Below are 23,335 nucleotides of genomic sequence, written 5' to 3' on the forward strand. Positions count from 1 at the left end.
GAATGCTGAAAATGAACTGAGAGTTGAAGGGGAAGGGGGAGGGGGGAAAGAGGTGGTGGTGATGGTGGAGGGCACTTATGGGGAAGAGCACTGGGTGTTGTATGGAAAACAATTTGACAATAAAATATGATGGAAAAAAATAAAAAATAAAAGCCAAAAAAAAAAAAGAGGAAAAAGAAACATTAGAAAATAAAGAAAAATTAAGCATGATTTTTATAACTCAAAATATGCTGGCTAAAAAATAAAAAATATAACTAGAGGAACAACGATTAGTTAAAAAAAGTTTGAAGTAAACAAACTGGTTGTTGTTTAGCACAACTCTTGTTTCTGTACCTAGCTTTACTTAATAAAGGCCCTAAGGGGGTGCCTGAGTGGCTCAGTTGGTTGAGCTGGTTGTGCGCATCTGATTTTTTGGCTCAGGTCATGATCTCATAGTCAGTGAATTCAAGTCCCACATTGGGCTCTGTGCTGACAGGTCAGAGCCTGGAGCCTGCTTTGAGATTCTGTGTCTCCTTTTCTCTCTGACCTTCCCCTGCTCACGCTGTCCCTCTCTTTCTCTCAAAAATAAATAAATAAAAACATTACAAAAAATTTTTAAAAAGTTTTAAAAGTAGATATTTGTAGCTACTAACACAAAAGAAAGCCAAAACTTTTATTTGTAAGCATTTTCCATAAATTACTGAAAGTTTTAATTACTTTATTTTCTAACTTGCTTACTTTTATCCTCATGGAAGTATTTTCTTCCCGTAATTTTTGTTTTGGGAGTTAAAAAAGTTGTTTAATACAGGCCACATCCATGGGATTACAGCAGTAAAAAAACAACAAACAGTAATCACTGACGTTGTCACCATCTATCTTACTTTCCTGACCCCGTCACTTGTTGTATGAAAAATTCTTGCACTGTCAGAATGGAGCTGGACAATATTCCATTCAAAGTGCCCAGTTTTTACAGAAGAAACTGAGTTATTAGTTGTTAATTCACATCTGTTCATTCTCCTTTAACTCTTCAATCTATTTCCAGTCTGTCTATTTGATATATATTTATATGTGAGTTTCCTAAAAAAATAGACTTGAACTTGATTTAAATAATGTTTTTATATGATACACAGAGAGAGTACAGGTGAGATAAAGAAGGCTTTCTGGAAGTGCTAACATTTGTTGTGGAACTTCTTTCTCTGTGATAGACAAGGCAACAATTATTTATGGAGCTTCTAGTCATTCTTAAAATGATTTTCTAAGAACAATCAGGAAAATAAGTTCATAGCTAACATGAACAAGATCAAGTTTCTTGTACTTTGTGGGAGCAAATCTGAACCCATCTCCTCTTCATTCTAGAACTCCTAATTCTCCCTCACTAGCTAATGTCTCCTAGGTAAAGAAGTGATTTTCCAGAGCATACAAAAAGGAAGAATTATCTGGACAATAATGGGGGGGGGGTTGGTTTGTTCTTTTGCAATCTGCAGCTTTGTAATTATTATATTTTATAAAAATTTCAGTTGCCAGATATGAAAATATGTCCTAAATTTGGACCAAAGAAATGTGATTAAATATGGCCCAAATAAAGTATTCAGATTTGCATTAAACTTACTAGATATATCTATATCTATATAAATATATCTATATATCTTACTATATATCTATATATAAACTTACCAAATTGTACTTTGCCTAATATAAAGTGAAAAACTCTTACTAAAATATTCTGCATGAAGTTAAGTTTAGAACATATGCATATTTAGAAAAGAAGAATATTGTACTGAATTCCTTCAAATTGCATCCTTTGGCATGCTAATAAAATTCACAAATTGAATCATAATATAAGTAATTATTTGCATTATTTTCCCCAAAGAGACCTATGACATTGGAATTGAATTAAACAACATGCAGATGAGCATTAAAAGTTATTAGTGACATCCAAGCACTTAGAGAGTTATATAAATGTGTCATATCTTAAATTAGGAGGGTATTATTTTACATCACTTATACGCATTTATAGGTTTCTAGTTTATTTATTTATAAATTATGATATTTTATTTATAATGATATATATAATTGTATATAAAGATATATCCAGTACATATGTATGTTTATAATGTATAGTTATATATAAAGTATATGTAGTATGTATAGAGAGAGATAATTTTGAAGATACCATTTTGTACTTACACTTGATGCCCAGGAAAATAGAGGTTGTTACTGAACCCATGTAGAAAACACATGAAATCACCACCACAAGATACCATGTTCCTAAACAAAGAATAGGGTCAATGATACTGAATTAGAGAAGGCAGATGAAAGAGACGGGCCAGGATAAGACTAGTCCGAGTGAAAGAAAGAGTTTGTGTTCTTCATAGAGAATTCTTGAAGCCCTGGGAACTATGGTAACAGGAAAAAAGCACTGTGAACTTTCAGAAATGCAAGTTAGGAGCTGGACCATATTTGATTTGGAAAAATGTCAAATCTAGTAAATTAAAGAGCATACTTCTCTTATCCTTATATGATGCCACAATCTTACTAACTAGTTTCCTAGCTTTCTCTTCCAACAATCTTTAGAGATTATAGCAAACATGGTAGCAAGCTTTCATTTTTGAAAGCAGAGATATGTGTCGGGTCTCCTCATCTCTTTCCAGTGCCACTTGAACAAGATTGATTCAAAGATACGTCTTTTATTAAAAAATTTTTAATGTTTATTTATTTTTGAGAGAGAAAGAAACAGATCATGAGTGGGTAAGGGGCAGAGAGAGAGACACACACACACAGAATCTGAGGCAGACTCCAGGCTCTGAGCCATCAGCATGGAGCCCGACACAAGGCTCAAACTCATGGACCATGAGATCATGACCTAAATGGAAGTTGGACACTTAACCAACTGAGCCACCCAAGAGCCCTTCTTTTATTTTTTAAAATGTTTATTTATTTATTTTGAGAGAAGGAGAGCACAAGCGAGGGAGGGACAGAGAGAGAATCCTCAGCAAGCTCTGCATAAAGCCTGATGTGGGGCTCGATTACACGAACCATAAGATTATGACCTGAGCTGAAATCAAGAGTCAGATGCTTAACCAAATGAGCCACCCAGGCACCCCCAGAGATATTTCTTTTAAAACATATAGTTTTGGGGGGCGCCTGGGTGGCTCAGTCGGTTGGGCCTCCGGCTTCGGCTCAGGTCAGATCTCACATTTGTGGGTTTGAGCCCCGCGTCGGGCTCTGTGCTGACGGCTAGCTCAGAGCCTGGAGCCTGCTTCTGGTTCTGTGTCTCCTTCTCTCTTTGCCCCTCCCCCTCTCATGCTCTGTCTCTCTCTGTATCAAAAATAAATAAAACATTAAAAAAAATTAAGAAAAAACATATAGTTTTGGATAAGGAACATCTTATTTTCCTCATGTAATTTTGCATATCTATTCAGGAAGGAAAAATGAAGAACGTATGATTTGCTATATTCTTAACACTAGTCAGAAAAAAAAATAAAAGCTATCTTTGGATTATGCAGTAGGCTGAATAATGCCACTGCCCCAAATGCCCATGTCCTACTCTTTGGAACCTTTTAAATATTACCTTTTATGGCAAAAGAGACTTTAAAGTGTAACTAAGTGAAGGATCTTGGGATGGGGACTTTATCATGTTTTACCTGGGCCTTTATAAATGGAAGGTTGGGTGTCAGGGTACTATATAATGATGGAAACAGAAAGACACTTGAAGGCATAACGCTGCTGGCTTTGGAAATGGAGAAAAAGGCCATGAGCCAAGTAAAGCGAGAAATGTAGCTCTGGAAACTGGAAAACCCCTAGAGCCCCTCAACAGGACACACCCCTGCCCAGTGAAACCAATTTTGTATTTCCGCTCTTCAGAACATTAAGACAACCCCCTGGTCCATGTTAATTTATTATCAAAATAATAAGAAGCTAATACAAATGTTAAATAATAATACCAGCACTGATCACTGGAGCAGACAACTCCAGGCTGATAGGATTTTGCCAGTTTTTCAACCTATGTTTTCTCATTATTTCTTAGTATTTGTCAGGTAATTTCCAGGGTGTTTTATGTAGGAACTGAACTAATAAAAAATATGAGATATCTTTCATTTATCTTCCAAATCCAGGAATTAATTCTTTGTCTTCCCAGTAAGAGAGAGGGAAAAAGGTTACTACATATTTGTCAAATCTCTTTTCCTTTTGTACCTTTACTGACACTTCCATATCACTTCATTTTTAAGGGTAGCATATCATCCATTATCATACGCTTATGTGGGTAATCTCATTAGAAAAATCACCTTGGGCTCATCATAGAACAGGAAACCAAACATAAACGACAAAGTCGTGGACTAAATAATCAGAACTGGTTACCTGAATATTTAGTAGAAGATGGATGTTTCTGGTAAGGGTTTGGTGCGGGATTATCCCACTGAAGTAAGGCGGTTGTCTCTTCCTTCTGCATGTCTGAGATGCTGTGATAGGTAAGGCAGTCCCCAGGAGAAGCTGAGACTTCCTCATGTGGCAGGAACAGGTTGGTGAAAGAACTGAAATTGGCTACTTCTCACACTGGTGGGAAACTACATTTGTGTTTAAGGAATAGAATAGATGTATCTTCATCTAGAAAGTAGAAGTTTATGAAGTTGAAGCCAAAGAAGGAAGGAAATGAGAAAGGACCTGAACTTGAAATGGCTGACGGTAGAATAGGTTATTGCTCTTGTTTTGAAAGCACAGCAGATGTTGAAGCTGATAGGAGTCAGCTGTTGTCAAGATGAAAAGAATAGAAGTGCAAAAAACACACATATTTCTTGTAGGAAGCATGTGGATGACTGAGGAAGCAAAGATCAAAGGTTAGCTTGCTTTGGACAAACCAGGATGCAAACAGCTGTGGATCATTGTGTATCCTTAAAACAAAAAAGCAAGCAAATTTACTCATTATATTAGTTAGGGTAATGTAGTGACAAGTGAGTCTCAAAAAAATCAGTGGTTTACCACAATAAAGATTATTTCTTACGCTCGTAACAATTTAGCTCACGTAATCTTGGTTAGTGGGTCATTTCCTCTCACTAAGGAACCAAGACTCCTCTATCTTGTGAGACATTGGAGTCCTTTGGAAAGGAAAAGAAAAGACAGCAAATCCACATATGTCTGAAAAGCCATAATCTACATGTAGCACATCTAAATCCACCAATGTAATGCTTCTGTTTGAATCTAAAAGGCTGGGCTCAATAAATGTAATTTTTGCCTGGCTAGGGAAATTTTTATAACAACTTTACTCTAAATGGGAAGCATGAATTATTTAGTGGATAGATGGCCATTTCTGTCACATCCTGTGACTCTAGTATTGATATTAAGAAAGTTGATATTTTAATCACCATTCAGATATTGGCCATTTAGTCCTTATGGCCAAAGGTCATGTCTTAGTAATTTACAGTTTGCAAATTTCAACAATCTGCAAAAGTACAATGTTCCTTTTTGTTTCAGTGTCTCCCTGCATCAATTATTGATCTTTGTAACAAAGAAAACAAATGGCATATTCAAAGAGTAATCTAAGGGCATTGAATAAAGTTACTGTTTGGGGAAGGATTAATGGACAGAAAAAAGGTGGTGAAATATATTGAGATAATGTGATCACTCTTAGGCCTGAGGAGTTAAGGGGAGGGTGTTTGAGCTTTATGGCCTGTTTGATAGGGGTCATGGCCTAAGATACAGAACTTGCAGCCTTTGCCAAGCCATGTCATGGTAGGGAAGACCCACGGAATGAATACCCTCACCACTCTCTCCTTTCACCCCTTGATCACTGCTAGGGCCTACCAAAACTAAATTAACTGGAAGCCAGAGGCAAGTTTTCCAAAAAAATTCTGTTCATTTGTGTCCTGTCTCCCACAGCTGAGAGGATCTCAAGAGGTAAATGGAGAATATCCAGCAAATTCTCTAAATATTTCAAATGGTTTTCATGTGACTTGAGATTCTGATCTGAAAAATAATATCACTCAACTCTCTGTAGGCTTTGTAATGTAGTGATTTGTATCTTGAGATAAAAGAGGAAGAAGCCAAGAGCACATCGAATATGCATGAAGACTAATGTCAGGAGTACAGGAACAGAAGTTCAATGAGTCGTCATTAATTTCCAGGTGCTCTCAAATTTAATCAAAACTAAATATCAAGCTCAGAAAGATCTAGATTTTTGTAACACAGTATATTCTCTGATAAATTTCTTTGGGGGAAATATTGGACTCTCCCAATAAAGAATTAATATGTTATTGGTATTGTTTTTGATGTTTTTAATCATACCGTCTTTTACTGATTATTCATTACTTCCCAAGTACCATTTCAATGGCTTTCATGTGAATTATTTTGATTTTCAGAACAGCTCTATGAAATAGGCACTATCGTTAGTACATTGTAACTTAGTTGTAAATTGAAGCACAGAGAAACCAAATTATTTATCAAAGTTCACTTGAGTAGTAAGTGGAAGAACCAGTATTTGAAATTGGGTGCTCTCATCACAGAACCTGTGCTATTAAAATATGTGCTATTCTGATTTTAGGTATAAAATGATTTTGATATGAGTACCAGAAAAAGATCTTTTTAGGCACAGTTTGATTGGTTTACATTTTTAAATTGCATTTTTGCCATGAGCTAAGATATTATTCTTTGAAATTTACTTGTCCCATAGTGATGTGTAAATATGTTTTTTTTTCATTTGTGGGTGACAAAACACTAAAGTCCAGAAATATGGTTGATTTTTGGATGATTTTCTCAATGGTTAGTTCCTATCCCATTTCTCTAAATCAACAAATGAAAACAGTACAATGATAATACTATCCCCCAAAAGCCAAGATCTCAAGACATTTGAAGTAGAAACAGAAACTGAGGTATTTGTGTTATTTTTCCTCAGTCCCTCCAAAATCTGCTTGTTTATCGATTGTCTAAAACAAGATAAATATTCCAGGGTCTCTGGGTGTTTGTTCACAAAGGTATAAAATAATACATCTTTATTGAGTATTTATTACATGCTTGGTGCTCTGCTCAATGCCAAATGATCTCATTAGCTGTGAGTAAAGTAATAATATTAACCCATTTCATACATGAGGAAACTGAGAGGAACTTACCAAAAGCCCATAAGGAGGAGGTTCTCATGTAGTTTTTCCTCACAATGTATTAAAACCTGCTTGTAGCAGAATTGAGTTGGAGTGTTTCTTGAAAACACAGAACTCAGTGTCTCCTCAGCCTTCCAACTGAAAACCGTGAGTATTTGTGTTTGAACATCTGCATGGTTTACCAGACCTCTCAGTTGATATGTTTGAGAATTATGTTCATAAATGTTATTACCACTCATGTGAGAGAAGAGAGTCACTTCAAGAAAGATGTGGGAAAGAAATGAAATTTTTGACTGTTATCCTGTGAAAGGGTGTCTTTCCACGTATCTATAAATATTTTGGGAGTTACTCAGCAAAACACCAAGCATAGAACTGTCAGGAAAAGATAAAATATTTTTACTTGCTGTGTTGTTTACTTGCCAATGAGCCTTGTTAAGGAAGTATTTTCTTATTTTGAAACCCCATGAGGCCTCTTTTACAGAAACTTTTATTTTCCTTGCACAGAAAATCACTGAGGTTGAGTCTGACCAAAGTGGACTCAGGATTGAAATTGTAATTTTTTAGTGTTTTACAGATGGTGGTCCTTCTCATGCAATGAAAAGTGACTATTTTCTTGTTTTCTGTGAGCAACAAGGAATGCTCAATGCTGGGCATCTAGGAAAGTCATGGTGTTGGCCATCATGGAGTTACTGGTATAGTTAGTACTCCGACCTTTTCTTAGGTTGTGCAAATATGAAATACTGGGTGTTATTCTATTTGAAGTATGAGAAAACGAATGTTAAAGAGGTTACATTACTATTTGGTCCATGGTTGTACTTTAGTTAAGTACAAGTCTAAATTGTTCTACTGATTCCAAGTTTAGTTTTCTTTCCACTACCTTATGTTGTCTTTCAAACTTAGATATTTGACACAGTTTCGGTTGATGAAACCCTAATCTTTCTTGTTCTAATTTAAAGTGTTTATATGGTTATGTCTGAAGATGACTGAATCATTCTGTGTTGAGATCATTGTGAAGGGAAGACAAGGAGAAAGAAAATCTATGGATATAGAATAGTTGAGAACAAATGATCAACTCATAGACTGGTTTCTGGATGTATAAAGAAGGAACTAAGTTATCCCTTAGTATGAAGGGATACATAAAAGAGAGATGAAGTGGTGTTGGTAGAAAAGATAATGTAAAGATGACACCAAGGGGAATAAAGGGAAAAATAAACAGTTTTATGTCCAGTGAGTCCTTCATTCAGATCTTTGTACAATCAAGCACTTGTCTATGACATTCTTCCCATCTGTTTGCATTAAAGTAGTGTTTCCACCTTTGTCAAGCCTGCCTTCCTCTCACACATTAAATAATTTTTGTTATTACAGAAGGTAGAGTAAATTTTCCCATTATAAAAATAGGCACAATTCATATTGTCTCCTCCATTTCCAGAAGGTTCAAACCTGTGAATGGAAAAGGGAGAATTAGTTCCTTTGAAAAATGATATACACAATCAACAACCAAGCTCTGTGTGAAAGTATTTTGTTGCACAAAGTGGAAAAAAGCAAAACAAAACATATTCAGATCATTGGAAATTTTCAGTCTGCTTGGGGGTATAAAGTGTGCACATCTGAGTAGCTCAATAACAATTTAAGACAGCATTGATTAAGTAGCAAGGGAGCAGTAGACACATTAAGAGTCCAGAGAAAGAGACAGATATGGATTGGATCTAAAATGAAAAGGGTTCATCCTTTCATCTTTTCATAGAAGATCGTGCTTTTGTTCTGTCTTGAAGGAAGGATAGGATTTAGATAAACAGAGAGGAGATGCAAGAATCTTGTAGGGCAAGTAGGTGCACAAAATGGAAATGAGCTCGAGGAAAAGTAAGTTGACTTGATTTTTTTTAAATGAGGATTTATGTTATAGGCTAGCAGACATAAGGCAGCACACTCTACTGTGATTGCCTGTTAACTTGTCTTTATTCCCTGCCACACTGCTCAAGACAAGAGAACAAAGAATGTATATATCTAATTTGCCAAATATCTACAGGATACCTACCATGTGCCACAGCTGTTTTATGTACCAATGGTAGAGTAATCAAAGATATGGTCCTTTCTACTAGGGAAATTACATTAAATAATAAGAGGATATTGGTAAGAAGCTAACAAATAAAAAATTTCAGAGAGTGGTAAGAGGTGTAAAGAAAAGAAACGGTGTGATAATGGACTTGAGTGGATGTGGGAGGAAGGAAGATAGTTTAGTTTCAGTAATTAAAGTTGACCTCATTGAGGAAGTGAGGTTGAAACAGATATGTGAGTGACAAGGGGGAGCCCATCATGGAGTTCTGAAGGTGGAACTTTCCAGAAGAAAACAGTAAATACAAAAGCCCTAAGACAACAAAACACGTTTGAAAGCACAGAGGGCTCACCAGTTTGCCTAAAATATTGTGAATGAGGCAGAAAATGATAGAAGATAAAGCTCATGATCTGTGAAGAAGTTTGCTTATACTTGTGGTATCTTTTGCATGTACCCATTGTAAATACTTAGTATCTGTGGAATCAATTAATTGACAATTTTAGTACTGATCAGGTTGTACGAGTTGTGGCTATCAGTTTACATTTTAACGAGAGACAGAGTTTTGACACACAAATTGAGCAAAGGTGTTGAGATTGGAGATTGGAAAACCATATAAACTACTGATGTAATTGGCTCCTTTGCCTGGCTTGTCTGTAGAAGGATGGAGCCTTATGATACAAGCATTGGAACCGCTTTGAAAATATTGTGCCTGATTCTTGGAGACCGCCGGGGTGAAAGAGTAGGTAAAATGTTACTGAAAAGTCAAGAGAATTCTCAAAGTAATAACTTTCAACCATAAAATAAAAAGAATAATCATTTTGTTCTAAAAATATGTGAAGAGAATCAGATCAAGCTAAATACATTCATCCACACATGTGCGCAAATATCTCAATGGTAAATTTGAGCGTAGAAATGAATGGGGAAAACTATTGGAAGTAGAGGTAGATTGTGACAGATAAAGAGCAGAGGCTTGGGAGAGTAAGTGAAGTAGAACTGTCTTATAACAAATGTTCACTTATTAAGATGCAAGTGTCAGTGACACAGCTGTTGCTTATATAACACACAGAAAGGTAGGGAACCACCTCCCAACTTTTAAGTAATTTGCCATCAAAAGAGTGAACGTTCTCAGGAATAAAATGTGCTGGTTGTATTCTGAAAGTCCAGGGACTTACACATCTCTGGAGGGCACTGAACCATCTTCCCACATCCAGACTTCATTAGGGTTCTTGCGGGACAATCCAACCCAACGAATTAATCCAGTTCTGGACTTCATGTATTCCTATTTCAAACACAAATAAATATAATGGTCAGCATGCTTTCACAGTTCTTGTAAGGATGTGAAGATAAAGCTTTATGATAAGACCCTGAACAACAACAAGTTAGATTATATGTCCACATTAATATTAATTATACTTGGTATTTATAATTGTGCCAAGTTCCCTTGTTTTAAAATAAAAAATTGCTTATAGGATACAGAAAAAATGTTCACAGAAGGTAGATATTCTAACCTTCCTACGTGTTTATCTTCCATCAACTGAAGACTAGAGTTTCCAATAGAGTACCAAATATGGCTCTTAAATAAGATAATGGTAAACCACTGGAGAAGGAGCATAAAAAAGAAATATGTTGCTGGTGAAATTTATTATTCCCTAGATTTAACCTCTACTTGCTTTGGTTTCATTGCTTAGATTAGTTTTGTAGTAGCCTACAAATTTTACATATAGAAGTATTAGTTTGTTTCAGTTGATTGAGTAAAATACAATTATTTGATGTCTTCCTTAAAGGGATTACAAACAGCATCTGCTTTTTGTAATTTACCTTCTTTTTTTTTTTTTTTTAGTGTTTATTTACTTACTTTGAGAGAGAGCACAAGCAGGGGAGGGGGAGAGAGAGAGGGAGACAATATGAATCAGGCTTCAAGGTGTCAGCGCAGAGCTCAATGTGGGGCTCAAACCCACAAGCTGTGAGATGATGACCTGAGCCAAAGTTAGATGCTTAACCAACTGATCTACCCAGGCTCTCCTCTAATTTACCTTTTTCTACCTAGGAATGATCACTCTCCACTATACGTTATACTATACTTGTTTGTTTTGTTCATCGCCTATTGCCAGAACTAGAATATAAGCTCCCTACGGTTAGGGACTTCTGTAAGTTTTAACTGGGTAGGTTCAGATTCTGGAATAGTTTCAGTGCATATTTGTGGAATTAATGGATCAATCAATCAATCAATCTATGGGTAACAAAATTAAAAGGAGTCAAATGTTCATATATGCTCATACCTCTCAGAAAAAAACAGATGAGACTGCATTCTTGACAAATAAAAAATGACCTGAGCTTCTTGACAGATGTGAGACACCGAATGGCATTTCACAAGAGATACTGTGTGAGCGTCACCTTAGTGTTTAAAGCTTCAGCTATACCTCACCTTTCTGTTAACTCCTATTCTTTTTCAAATACACCACATCATATACTTAACTGTACGAAGTATGTTCTACCTGAAATTCAACTATTCTTTGTTTTTCAAAAATCACATTCCATCCTCTTTTATTCATAAATCTCCAATCTGGCATCAACTTAGAGTAACAAGGTTCAAGACCTGTTTATGTATCTCCAATTAATCTCTTGTTGAGGTCTTGGTTTTAGGGCACTCTCTTATTTTGCCTGATTGGAAAAACATTAATTTATTTATCTGAATACCTTCTCTGAGTCTGAGTCCACAAAAAGAGTTAGCAGATGGTACAGTAAGTTAAAATAACAGGACACACAAATAATCACCAGGGTCACTGGAATGATCTCCTCATGTCTGGTTCACTTCTCTGGACTCCAGCTCAGGAAAGTAGAAGTCAAATTTACTGGTTAACCAAAGCAGTTCTGTAGACTCTGACTGGCTTCACCATTTGAGTTTGGTTTAATCTCTGTACGCAGCCCAAATACTGATCTTGTATTCTAATTTATATGTGCATTCATTTTTAACATATGGATAATTACCATAATGGAAGTTGTAGGATAAATGCCATAGATACTTTATGACTTTAAACATGTTTTAGGGGCACCTGGGTGACTCAGTTGGTTAAGTGTCTGACTCTTGGTTTTGGCTCAGGTCATGATTGTGTTTCAAGCCCCACATCAGGCTCTGCACTGACAGAGTGGAGCCTGCTTATGATTCTCTCTCTCCCTCTCTCTCCCTCTTCCTTACTTGCTCTCTCTCTCTCTCTCAAAATAAACAAACTTTTAACAATTAAAAAAGTTTTAATAAGCTTATTTCTTAAAAAATAAATAAATAAATAAACAAATAAATAAATAAATAAATAAATAAATAAACCTATTATTTGGTGGAAGGGAGACTCCAAGGCTTGGTTTCTGGTTTACTCCTAGGATTCACAAAGACAAAAAAAAGCTATACTAAATAATAAAGAGAGAGTAGAGTGCATGAATGGATGTGAACCTATTTTGCCTGAAATTAGAGCCTTTGTTAGAAGCTATGAAAGAAGAGTAGAAGAGGAGACGTGTTTGGCAGAAAAACTTCAGCTGAAATCCTGTGTATTTTGCAAATGAGATTGTTCCTCAAACTACAGGAGAGCCTATGAAAAGGTCATGTTCATATGACCTTTTGTTCAAGTTCAACTGTTAACAATCTAGCAGGGATTGGGGAGTCATGTACTATTGAGATAATATTGTTATTTGTATTTTACAGTGATATTGATATTGAGTTTCTTCATATTTTTCAGATTCTTTTGTGAATTAGTAAATGGGATTAAGGAAGGTGAGAAAGCTTTAAAGACTTGTCACAAAAGTAAGACCAGAATTCTAAGTCTCATTGGTTCTTTTTAGCACTTTTTACTCTCAGATGTGGTCATTTCTACTGGGCTTGATAAGATTCTCAGATTAGTACAAACTGGAAGGCATGAGGAATGTATGTGTATGTGTGTGTATGTATGCATGTATATATATGTGTGTGTGTGTGTGTATATGTATATACATTACAAATATTAATATAATTAATACATATATTAAATCAAATGTTTCACTTAAGATTTTTCTCCTTATAACTCCAAAATATTTGACAGAAGAATCTCCTTACCAGAACGTTCTGGCTGGTGATCTTCAGCAAAGTGGCATTCATGTTAATACAGTACTGCTTACTCTCTTCCCATGTCAAATTGTGCCGGAAGAATCCATAGCAACTGTTGCCATAATATCTCCAGTTTCTGTCACATGGGCTGCATTTATGGCCTTAAGGAGAGACCAAGCATAGGAATCCTTACTTTTTACATTTGCTTTTTCCCTATATTCAAGGTTTCCTGCAGATCTCCAGATTCCTTACAGATAACATCACAGAAATACTCTGGGTGAGGGGGAGGGGAGATGAAGAGGTTACAAAACCATACTTACTGACACTGCTCTTTTGTTCTGATTGTTTTATTATATACTGGCAGAACTGCTGTGCTAAGTGGTGCAGAGTTCCTGAGAAATTTTTATTCTCCACTTGTAGGTAGTTTTGTTCTGTGGTGGCTAGATGTAAAAATTAGATAATAATTTGTAATCAGGATAATAATGGTGATGCAGAGACCTTTCAATGATCTTTAATTTCAGTAGAAATGTTTACTAAATACACATGAGTAAATGAGCACTGCAAAGGGGTCTGAGAAAAGGGGGGGAGCGTATAAGGAACAAATTAAAAACTGCACAAAACTGAGACATGGTGGTTATCCAAAAGAAGTTGAATTATATGAAGGAGACCATTACAAATAAGAAAATGCACTGATCAAATTATGTGCCCAAAGTGGATGGTTTGGTATTTCCTTCAATACTGATTGCTAAGCAGATTGCAAAGGTGAATGATATGCTATTTTGTTTTTCACTTAATATCAAATATATTTTGATTTTAAAAATACATATTGATTTATTGTTGTGCTCAAAATATTGTGATATTCAAGTAAATAAAAGATGGCCAGTGAAGGGTGCCCGAGTGGCTCAGTCGGTTGAGCTTCAGACTTTTGCTCAGGTCATGATCTCATGGTCTGTGAGTTCGAGCCCCCACATTGGACTCTCTGTTGTCAACAGTGATCCCAGCTCAGGTCCTCTGTCCTCCTCTCTCTCTGTTCCTCCCCCATTCATGCTTTCTCTCAAAAATAAATTAAACATTTAAAAATATTTTTGGCAATACCACTCACATTTTCTAAAAGACAGTGATGGTGAATGAAAGATTCTAAAATATATTATGAAAAATAAACAGGTACAAAAACCAGCAACAACTACACGGATGACAATGTGACATTGGAGGGGCTTTTAGATTTACAAAAAGAAAAAAATGATAAATTAGGTGGGATACGAATTGTTTCTGACTGGAAGTAAACACATTCATTAAACACAATGGGAAGGAGGACATTTTAGGAAGAGTGAAGAGAGTGACCAAAATCTCAGGATGGGAAGCTGAGAAAGTGCCATGAAGGCTGGGACTTAGGATATGCAAGACAGGGAGACAGAAATTGGAAAACATAGTGGGGATCTATTCAAGACCAGTTTAAAATTCTTGAAAATAATTTTAATTAGTACACCAACGAAGTGAGTTTAAGCATAAGGAAAAAGTCAGAGTTCTCTTTTATTGAGACTATCTTGGCAGCCACGTATAAGATGATTGAAGTAGTAACAAATAGACACACTGTGACAATTTAGCTTAGTGGCATCCACCCGGACTCTTAGGTATTGTTGCCTTCATCAGATCGGCTCTTTCCCAATGAGTCAATACTTACACACCATCCAAAGAGCCACCAGCCCGATAAGTAACCCCACGCATAAGATCAGTAGAATCAAAGCCATCACACGCCACAAAGGTGAGGAAGCAGAGTCAACTGTGGGCACACAATAAAGACGTTAGGGGACAGGCAGCACAGTATACCTATGCAGCAATATCACCTCTGCCCTTGTGCCCTCAAGGCTTCCTGAGTGATACAAAGAGCTTCATTGTCAGATATTGCTAGTGCTCTTTTGGTGATCTTCACTAGCAAGCACACTCCCATGCCGCACATCCATCTTTTTCCAATGGATTTTGACTCTCTGAGTCAAAAGTAATTCTTAAGGTGTTTGTTTTTTTTGTCTTTGTTTTGTTTTGTACCCACCCCCATAAATAATTGTTTTTATAAGCCACAGCTAGAGAGTCACACCCATTTGCTGACATCTTAGAAAATGAAGTTTCAAAACATTCTTTCCCCCTATTCCCTTGGTTTTTATTCCTTCCAGCATTAAACTGTATAAATCTCATTCCCTTGGTTTCTATTCCTTTCAGCATTAAACTGTATATGCCTTAATGTAATGTTTCCTGCTTTTATCTTTTATTGCTTATATCATAAATAAGTCTATCTGAGCCCATGTAGATATTATTCAAATACCAAAGAGAAGGAAGGTCACCAGGAAAATAAAACTATACATGTTACCACTAGCAGAGAAAAAAACCTACGATTGACCTATTTCAATAGATAATTTCCAAGTTGCTGGCTCTGGGCTTTCTTACCTGAGGTGAGAGCTGGTTTTCGAGCTTTAATATTTAAAGTGATGTATCCATCTTCATCCTGCATGGCTCCCCTTGGACTACAAGTGAGCTTAGGGTTCAATGACTTTGCAAACTTGTAATTTCCAGTCTTATGATTTCAATGTCTGCCAGTCTGTGATCCTCCTCTCTCTGGTAAGGTGGAGCCTTATGTCCTAAGTCCTATGACTTAGGGAACATGGTGTTTTTGTTTTGGTTTGGTTTTTTGTGTTTTTGGATCTTTTTTCTTCCAGGAAGCCCTTTCATAGCTGTTCAGAGATACATGGACCTTGAACATAAAAACATAAAAATAATAACTTGCAGTGAAGGAGTAGATATGGCATTTGTTTCCTGTTTCTTTATCTTCAACGCTGAATGAAGGAATATCTCCTTATGTGTATCCTTTCGAAGAACAAAAGTTCATGCGTATCTTAACCTTAGTGGAGTCTAAATCATATTATTTAAATGAACTTCTTTCTGATGAACATTTCCTGGATAAAACACAAACAGTTACACAGTCTATTCCATTGTGAAGAGCAAATTTAGTGTAATCTGATCTAATATGAGCTCTAGTAGATGTTTCAGGGTCTTGTTATAACCTACAATTCATCCAAATTCTTGCATCTTTCATAAATTATATTTTTCAAAAATTTGAGGACTCTATAGGAGGTAGACTTCATATTGGTTATGTTTAGGCATCAAAGAAAAACCATCATATAAAGTGAAATAAAGCAGAGTCAGTGATGTAGGTCTTGTCTTTCAGTAATGTTTTCACATTAAAGTGAATTTCCAAGGGACAAATCTTGATTAAATGAAATTGTGTAATTTCAAGTATGGTGGTGCCTAGAGGAAGAGCTATTTGTGGCAGCGACAGGTTCCTAGAGCCCTGCACATGGGAGTATAATCTGTGTTCCACACATTTAACTTTATAAAAGGGGTTTTCAAATTGTTATTGCAGCACACACCAAAAGGAGTTATAAGAACAGCCAGAGAAAGTAGGTGCTGTACTGATGTAAGAATATTAGTGAGAGTGCTATTTTGTCATTAAGGTGGCTCTTATATGGTTTTATGGCAGATATAAATAAGTACATATAAATCATAATATAAATATATAAAATAAACATACTACATAAATAAACTATAAATACACTATATAAATATATAAATGTAGCATAAACAATAATTTATATTATAAATATAATATATTCACATAATATATAACATAATACATAAATAACATATAATATAATATATAATATATAAGATAAGTAAATTAAATATGTTTATATAAATATAAAATATAATTTATATAATGAATATAATATAAATAATTATATATAATGACCATGTATATGTTATATCTACTAACTCTCTCTCTCTTTATATATATGTATATGTATATATATATAGTTAAACCTTCATGGCCAGAAAAGCTTCTCTTCTTCTAAGTAACTTCTAGGCATTTATCTTATAAATAGCCTTATTTTTATTTTTTCTCTAGCTAGCAGAGTGTTAGACTTTACTTTTCAATACAGTAAGTACATACGATCTCATAGCAGATATTTTGTTTCCCAGTTTTCCCTTTGGGACATATTGTACATATTTCTTTTGCCCTTCTGTTATCTCCTTCCCTCTGAATTCTTTGCCAATTCGCTTAAAGTAATTTTTCAATTTAAAATTTCCTTCCTCACACACCTCAAATAATTTTAAAAATGAGGTAAAGACAAAACAACATGGAAGGCATTGCCTGATTTAAAGAACCCAAACTTCACATGATTTAAATATTTTCACCCCAAACCCATCATTGCTCAAAAATCCTACTTTAAATAAATGTCAAATTTAATTAAAGTGCTAAAAAATCATATAATCAAGTTTCTTAAGCCCCAGATCCATTTTTGTCATTGAATTTTGTATCTTAGATAAAATGATCAGTGGTTTTCAATCATAAGCAGGGTAAATTCAGATGTTTTTTCCACTATTAATCTACCTTTGTTTTCATCCAAGTATTTTATTTAGTTGAGAGAGAGAGAGAGAGAGAGAGAGAGAGAGAGAGAATATGAGTAAGGGAGGGGAGCAGGAGAGCAAGAATCCCAAGCAGGCTCCATGCTCAGCGCAGAGGTGACCCTGGGATCATGACCTGAGCCAAAAACCAAGAATCAGACACTTAACCAATTGAAACATCCACATGCCGCTTTCTGCATAATTTCTGATCCCAGGTGGACTGTGAGCTCTTCCCAGCAGTGTCCCCAGGCGCACCTGGGAGTTACTCCGACCCTCTTTCTCTTATTCAGCTGCCTTTACTCACACCTCGAGTCCTGAGGCTTTCCATCCACCTCCACTCTTCTGCTCTGTGTTCTTTCTTTCGCTGACTAACATCAGCTTTTTTTCCCCCTAAAATATACAGAAACCCTGAGAAATAATTGTGACTTATTGACACAGAGAAAAGAATGGAGAGTACGTTCAAATGACACTTTTTTTTTTTGCAAATATTTACTCTGGTCTTAGTAGCCAAATATATAACTTTGGAAAATGTGCAGTTACATTAAATCAAATATGTAAATGTGAGATTCATGGACATTTGGAAGCCTTTGTAATTACTGTAAACTTTTTCCTTGTTCAGTCAGCAGAAACTTTCAAGAAGTATGAAACATAACAATTGGCCTACTTTTTTGTGGTTTCTACATTTTTTAGGTCTTGGATAACTGGTTGAGATCTAAAAATATCCCATGTGTTCTTCTTGGAAATTGCCAAGAATGTGTTGGGCTTACTTTTTGATTTATGAATGCTTTAACACCAGAAGTAGGAAAGCTGAAATGTAAGCCTCAGGTGATATTTTTTTTCCTATAGCTCAGCCTCTGGACTTTTTGTTTTTGTTTTCCTTTTAATGATTGTAATACATCTTTTTTTGTTTGTTTTTTGGGTCTTTGATAACACTAGCCAAAAGCTGAGGGTCTTATGTCCACATCTATGTTCCATAAAAATAGATTTGCCTTTATTTGTATCACCCTTACATGGTTTGGAAGGTGTTACAAAACATGCTAGGAAAGCATAGAGTTTCTCAGGGTCAAAGGAGCCCCTGATAACATTAGTCTTAATTCTGTTTTCTTCCTCTACATAGCCTATAAATACAAGCTGAGTTACTCAGCAAATTAAACAGAGAACTGCAGGAAAAACAGAGATAACAAACTTTCCTTTTTCCTTTTTCAAAATCTAGAGATTCTGCCAGATGGCTCTCTCTCTTTCCCTCTTTTTTTTTTTTTTTTTTTTTTTTTTTTGAGTAGGTTCTATCCCCAGCGTGAGGCTCAAACTCAGGACCCTGAGATTAAAAGTTGCAGGCTTTACCCACTGGTCCAGCCAGGAACCCCTTTACTAATGACCTTAGGAGACTTGTCATTGACATGTTATTTCTTTTTGCATATTTTATTCTGTCCTTTCTTGTTTTGGTAAAGTATAACTGAAAAAGTCCTCTATGGCAAATATTCTGATAAATTTGAATTCCGCATAAAACTTTGTATTTGTTTAATATTTTGGAGATTGAGACACTTCTACATAAGTTATCTTTTTATTTTAAAGCAAATTTCTTAATTTAACTGTTTTGGACACTGAAATTGGCAGTATATATTCACTGGAAAAGTCATTGTACTTGTCTTTGCGGAGCAGTCTTAGACTTAAGCTGTCTAACCTTTATTTATCAGTGTGTAGAACGACTTTCCTAACACCACCACACACCAGCTCACCCACATTCCTTTCCCTCTTTCTTGTTTCATTTTTTTCCCATTACACTTATCACTCTCTGACACACACACACACTCACTCACACACACAGAGAAGTATTTTTGTCATGTATTCCCCAAAGAATGTATTCTTCGGCTCTAAAATAGTGACTGACATACAGTTACCATCCAATAGATATTTGATGAATGAATGAAGGGCATTTTCGTCCTGATATTGCACATGTAGGAAGGGGAAGTGAAGGGACGTGGGGACTTTTCTATGTGCATACTTCTTGTAAAAAGCAGCACTATTTCCTAGTTTCCAAGTCCTTTCCACTACATTCTAAAGTCTTTCAAATTTAAGTATTGTCCAGACTCCATTATCCATGTGTATAGCTGAAGAGTGAGTAAAAGACACTAGAATCACTGACAAGGTATAGAGTCAAGAAGAAGTCATTTTCAGCAAGCTTAAATATGTGGACTGAAAAGTGCAATGCTGCATTAAAAATTAATTAACTAAACAGTGAATAGCTATCAGGCAACAACTGTTGCAAAGCTTTTTGTTAGAAAGTAGAGAAAATAAAGAGAAACGTGTCAGATGGCATCCATCACACTGAGTTTATCATGCACACGCACACAAACTATCTGTAAGGTTAAATAATAGCCAAATGGAATCCATAAGCCTCGAGTTAAGATTTGAAGAAAAGGCAGGGGTGCCTGGGTGGCTCAGTCGGTTAAGCGTCCAGCTTTGGCTCAGGTCATGATCTAACGGTTCGTGGGTTCGAGCCCCGCGTGGGGCACTGTGCTGACAGGTAGCTCAGAACCTAGAGCCTGCTTCGGATTCTGTATCTCCCTCTCTCTCTGACCCTCCGTTGCTCGTGCTCTCTCCCTCTGTCTCTAAAAAAAAAAAAGATTTGGAGAAAAAGCAAAGATTACATAAAAAGAGAGAGAAAAAGAATACTTTTCTCAGGCAGGGCAAACATCTAAACGAAGCTGTGGAAGTATGAGTGAGTACTGGAAGTATGAGTGAGTACAGTGTGATCCGGAAAAGCAAAGTGATCAAGCATATTTGAACTGAGGATTCATGTCACAATATATTGGTGTCTAAGGCATCCTATTAAAGTCACTATAAAACGTATCTTGCAAGACAATTAATCAATTATTTAAATATATATTTATTGATTACTGTGTATGTTTCATGTAGTAGTTTATTATCTGGGATATTGTGGTAAACAAAACATACAAAAGTCGTGGTTTTATTGATCTTATATTTTAGTGGAGGGCAGTGAACACAAATAGTAAAGAAGGAAAAAAAGAAAGCAAGATAATTTCAGATCATGACCAGTGTTAAGTAAAAAATAGTATAATAGATTTTTACAGGTAGAGCTTGGGAAAGGCCCTGGTTGTGTTCATTTCACTGAACAAGTACATGATGTGAAGGTCTGTCAGCGTAGCCCTTTATTTTAATCAGGATATTTGATTATGCTGATTGGTTGAATATACATTTCAAAATAAATTCTATCATGCACTATCCTCCAGCTCCCCCTTGTGGTCATTTTTATTCTTTCTGCTTTTATTTTTAGGTCTTTGATACCTTCAGATTTAATCTTGACTTTTCTCCATTCCTTTTTGTAAATAGTTTTGAATTAATTTCCATCTTGCCCATTCTCCAGATACGATCCAATCGAGACTCCTCTTTAAAAGTGTTCTCTAGGGGCGCCTGGGTGGCTCAGTCGGTTAAGCGTCCGACTTTGACTCAGGTCATGATCTCAGGGTTGGTGGGTTAGAGTCCCACCTCCGGCTCTGTGCTGAACGCTTGCTCAGAGCCTGGAACCTGCTTCAGATTCTGTGTCTCCTTCTCTCTCTGACCCTCCCTGCTCATGCTCTGTCTCACTTTACCTCTCAAAAAACAAATAAATGTAAAAAAAATTTTTTTAAAGAAAAAAAATAAAAGTGTTCTCTGAAATGGGCACATAATATGTGGGAATGAAATGACCACTGAAAAATGGAGTCAGAATATCTGACTGTGTAAACTCTATTTCTTTTCATGTATCCCACGTCAATAATCCATATTTAATACCCACCTCCCCTTATTTTCCACAATGAACAGTACATTCTGGTGGATTTAATTCATGTGAGAGCAACATGAGAAGTCAACGTTGATTCTGAGTTTTGGGCTATGTGAAGTTTTTATTGACTGAAGTGGAGAAGCATATAGTGACACAGCTGGGAAAATGTTTATTTTTTTGAGGTGTTAAGTTTGAAACGCTTATAGCATATTGAAATAAATACTCCAAATTTTCAGTCATATACGTAGGCCCAGTGATCAAACCCTAGCCTGGAGATATATATTTGGAGATCACCTATGCATGGCTGTCATATCCGTGGATAAGCACAAACAGGACAGAGGGCCAGGAACTGAACTCTGGGCCAAAGCAGCATTCTGAAGTCAAATAAGGAAGAACCAAGAAACCTGAGGGAGTATTAGGTAGTGAAGTAGAAAGAAAATCAAAATAATGGTGTCCTGTAGAACAGAGTATTTTGGAGAAGAATTTTAAGTTAAAGGAAATGATCAAGTATATCATTTTTAAATGTTTTATTTTTGATACAGAGAGAGACAGAGCTTGAGAGGGGGAGAGGCAGAGAGAGAAATAGACACAGAACTGGAATCAGGCACCAGACTCTAAGCTGTCAGCGCAGCTCGAACCCATGAACGTGAGATCTGACCTGAGCCGAAGTCAGAGGCTTAACTGACTGAGCCGCCCAGGCGCCCCATGATCAAGTATATCAAACACTGCTGATAGGCTGACTAAAATGAATCTGGGGAAAGAGCCCAGATGGATGGGTTAATGTGGAGGGTGATGGTGATTTAGGAGTGTTTTTACAGATAGAGTGAGGGGGGAAAGCCTGGTTAAAGTGGATTCAGGAAAAGTAGGAAGAGATCGAAAGAAACTTGAAGGTATGAAATAAACAGGCCAATGAAAATGAAAACTCAGTCTTTGCAAAATTTGGTGAAAGTGAAAGACCAGAGGAGAGAGAGAAAAACATCCTGAGTTTTCAGTTTTGTAATCACTTATTTCACTTAACTTTTCTTCATATTGATGGTCTCTGCCTTTACCTGTTATATAGAATAGTAAACATAAACATAGCTTTATTATTTATTTATTTATTTTTAGTTCTGTATGAGTTCCCTATTGCTGCTTTAGCAAATTCTACAAATACAGCAGCTTAGAGAACAGAGTGTTATGGTCTTACAGTTCAGTGGGTTAGAAGTCCTGACCTGGATCTCACGGGGTAAATCAAGGCTGTCAGCGGGGCTGTGCTCCTTTCTGAGAGCTCCGTGGGAGCACGCATTTGTCTTGCCTCTTGGCTCCTGGCCTCTTCCTCCACCTTCAGCCACCAATGTCTCTCTCTGACCGAATCTAGGAAAGGTTCTCCGCTTTGAAGGGCTCAGGTAACCTTCATCACATCTGCACTCCCTGTTGCCATGAAAGTATGCTTTTCACAGGTTCTCAACAACAATTAAGTTTTAAAATATAAATTAGTGAGTTTTTATAAGAAGTGATGATGGGATTAGAAGTAAATTCGGTCCTTGAAGAGTCTGATGCTGACTAACTAAATGACCAACCGCAGGTGAGATGTGCTGTTTTTCTTTCATGTTCTTCCAAATAATAGCTATATAAATTGCAATAATAGCAATAATAATTGCTATATAAATTGTCCACTTTGTGGCATCAGCGTGGCTCAGCTGGTTAAGGGTCTGACTCTTGACTTCAGGTCAGGTCATGATCTCAGATAGAGTCCCGCATCAGGCTCTGTGCTGACAGCCTGTTTGGGATTCTCTCTCTCTGTGCCCCTCCCCCACTCTCAATCTCAAAATAAATAAATAAACCTCAAAAAATAAAAACAATTTGTCCACTTCATTGCTCATATGATGTTGTTGAAACAAAGTATCATCAAAGTCAAATCCTTGTGC

The 23,335-nt window shown here is 36.2% G+C and overlaps 3 protein-coding genes across 5 annotated transcripts in view; 1 reads left to right on the forward strand and 2 right to left on the reverse strand.

The window, feature by feature from the left end:
- The window catches only part of CLEC9A (C-type lectin domain containing 9A), a 14,729-nt gene extending 10,105 nt beyond the window's left edge, over positions 1-4,624 (reverse strand). Inside the window, exons 1-2 of the mRNA XM_029955549.1 lie at positions 4,339-4,624; positions 2,167-2,247 (exon numbers count right to left, since the gene is read on the reverse strand). Of these exons, the coding sequence (XP_029811409.1) occupies positions 2,167-2,247; positions 4,339-4,429 (172 nt within the window). The 5' untranslated portion in view covers positions 4,430-4,624. The remainder of the gene's footprint in view (positions 1-2,166; positions 2,248-4,338) is intronic.
- The window catches only part of CLEC1A (C-type lectin domain family 1 member A), a 65,330-nt gene that overhangs the window by 38,726 nt on the left and 3,269 nt on the right, over positions 1-23,335 (forward strand). The window lies entirely within an intron of this gene.
- On the reverse strand, positions 6,088-15,818 carry CLEC1B (C-type lectin domain family 1 member B). Of its 3 annotated transcripts, XM_029954692.1 has the most exons (6): positions 15,632-15,818; positions 14,874-14,972; positions 13,513-13,632; positions 13,202-13,353; positions 10,293-10,399; positions 6,088-8,507 (listed from the first exon to the last, which is right to left on the reverse strand). In XM_029954692.1, the coding sequence occupies exons 1-6, from the start codon at positions 15,693-15,695 to the stop codon at positions 8,363-8,365; spliced, it is 687 nt and encodes a 228-aa protein (XP_029810552.1). In that variant the 5' UTR covers positions 15,696-15,818; the 3' UTR covers positions 6,088-8,362. The 3 variants fall into 3 exon arrangements, with proteins under 3 accessions (XP_029810552.1, XP_029810553.1, XP_029810554.1); XM_029954693.1 differs by lacking the exon at positions 14,874-14,972 and having other exon boundaries at positions 15,632-15,813; XM_029954694.1 differs by lacking the exon at positions 13,513-13,632 and having other exon boundaries at positions 15,632-15,813.

Source organism: Suricata suricatta, chromosome 10 (assembly GCF_006229205.1).
Source record: "Suricata suricatta isolate VVHF042 chromosome 10, meerkat_22Aug2017_6uvM2_HiC, whole genome shotgun sequence".
In the NCBI taxonomy this organism is placed as follows: domain Eukaryota; kingdom Metazoa; phylum Chordata; class Mammalia; order Carnivora; family Herpestidae; genus Suricata; species Suricata suricatta.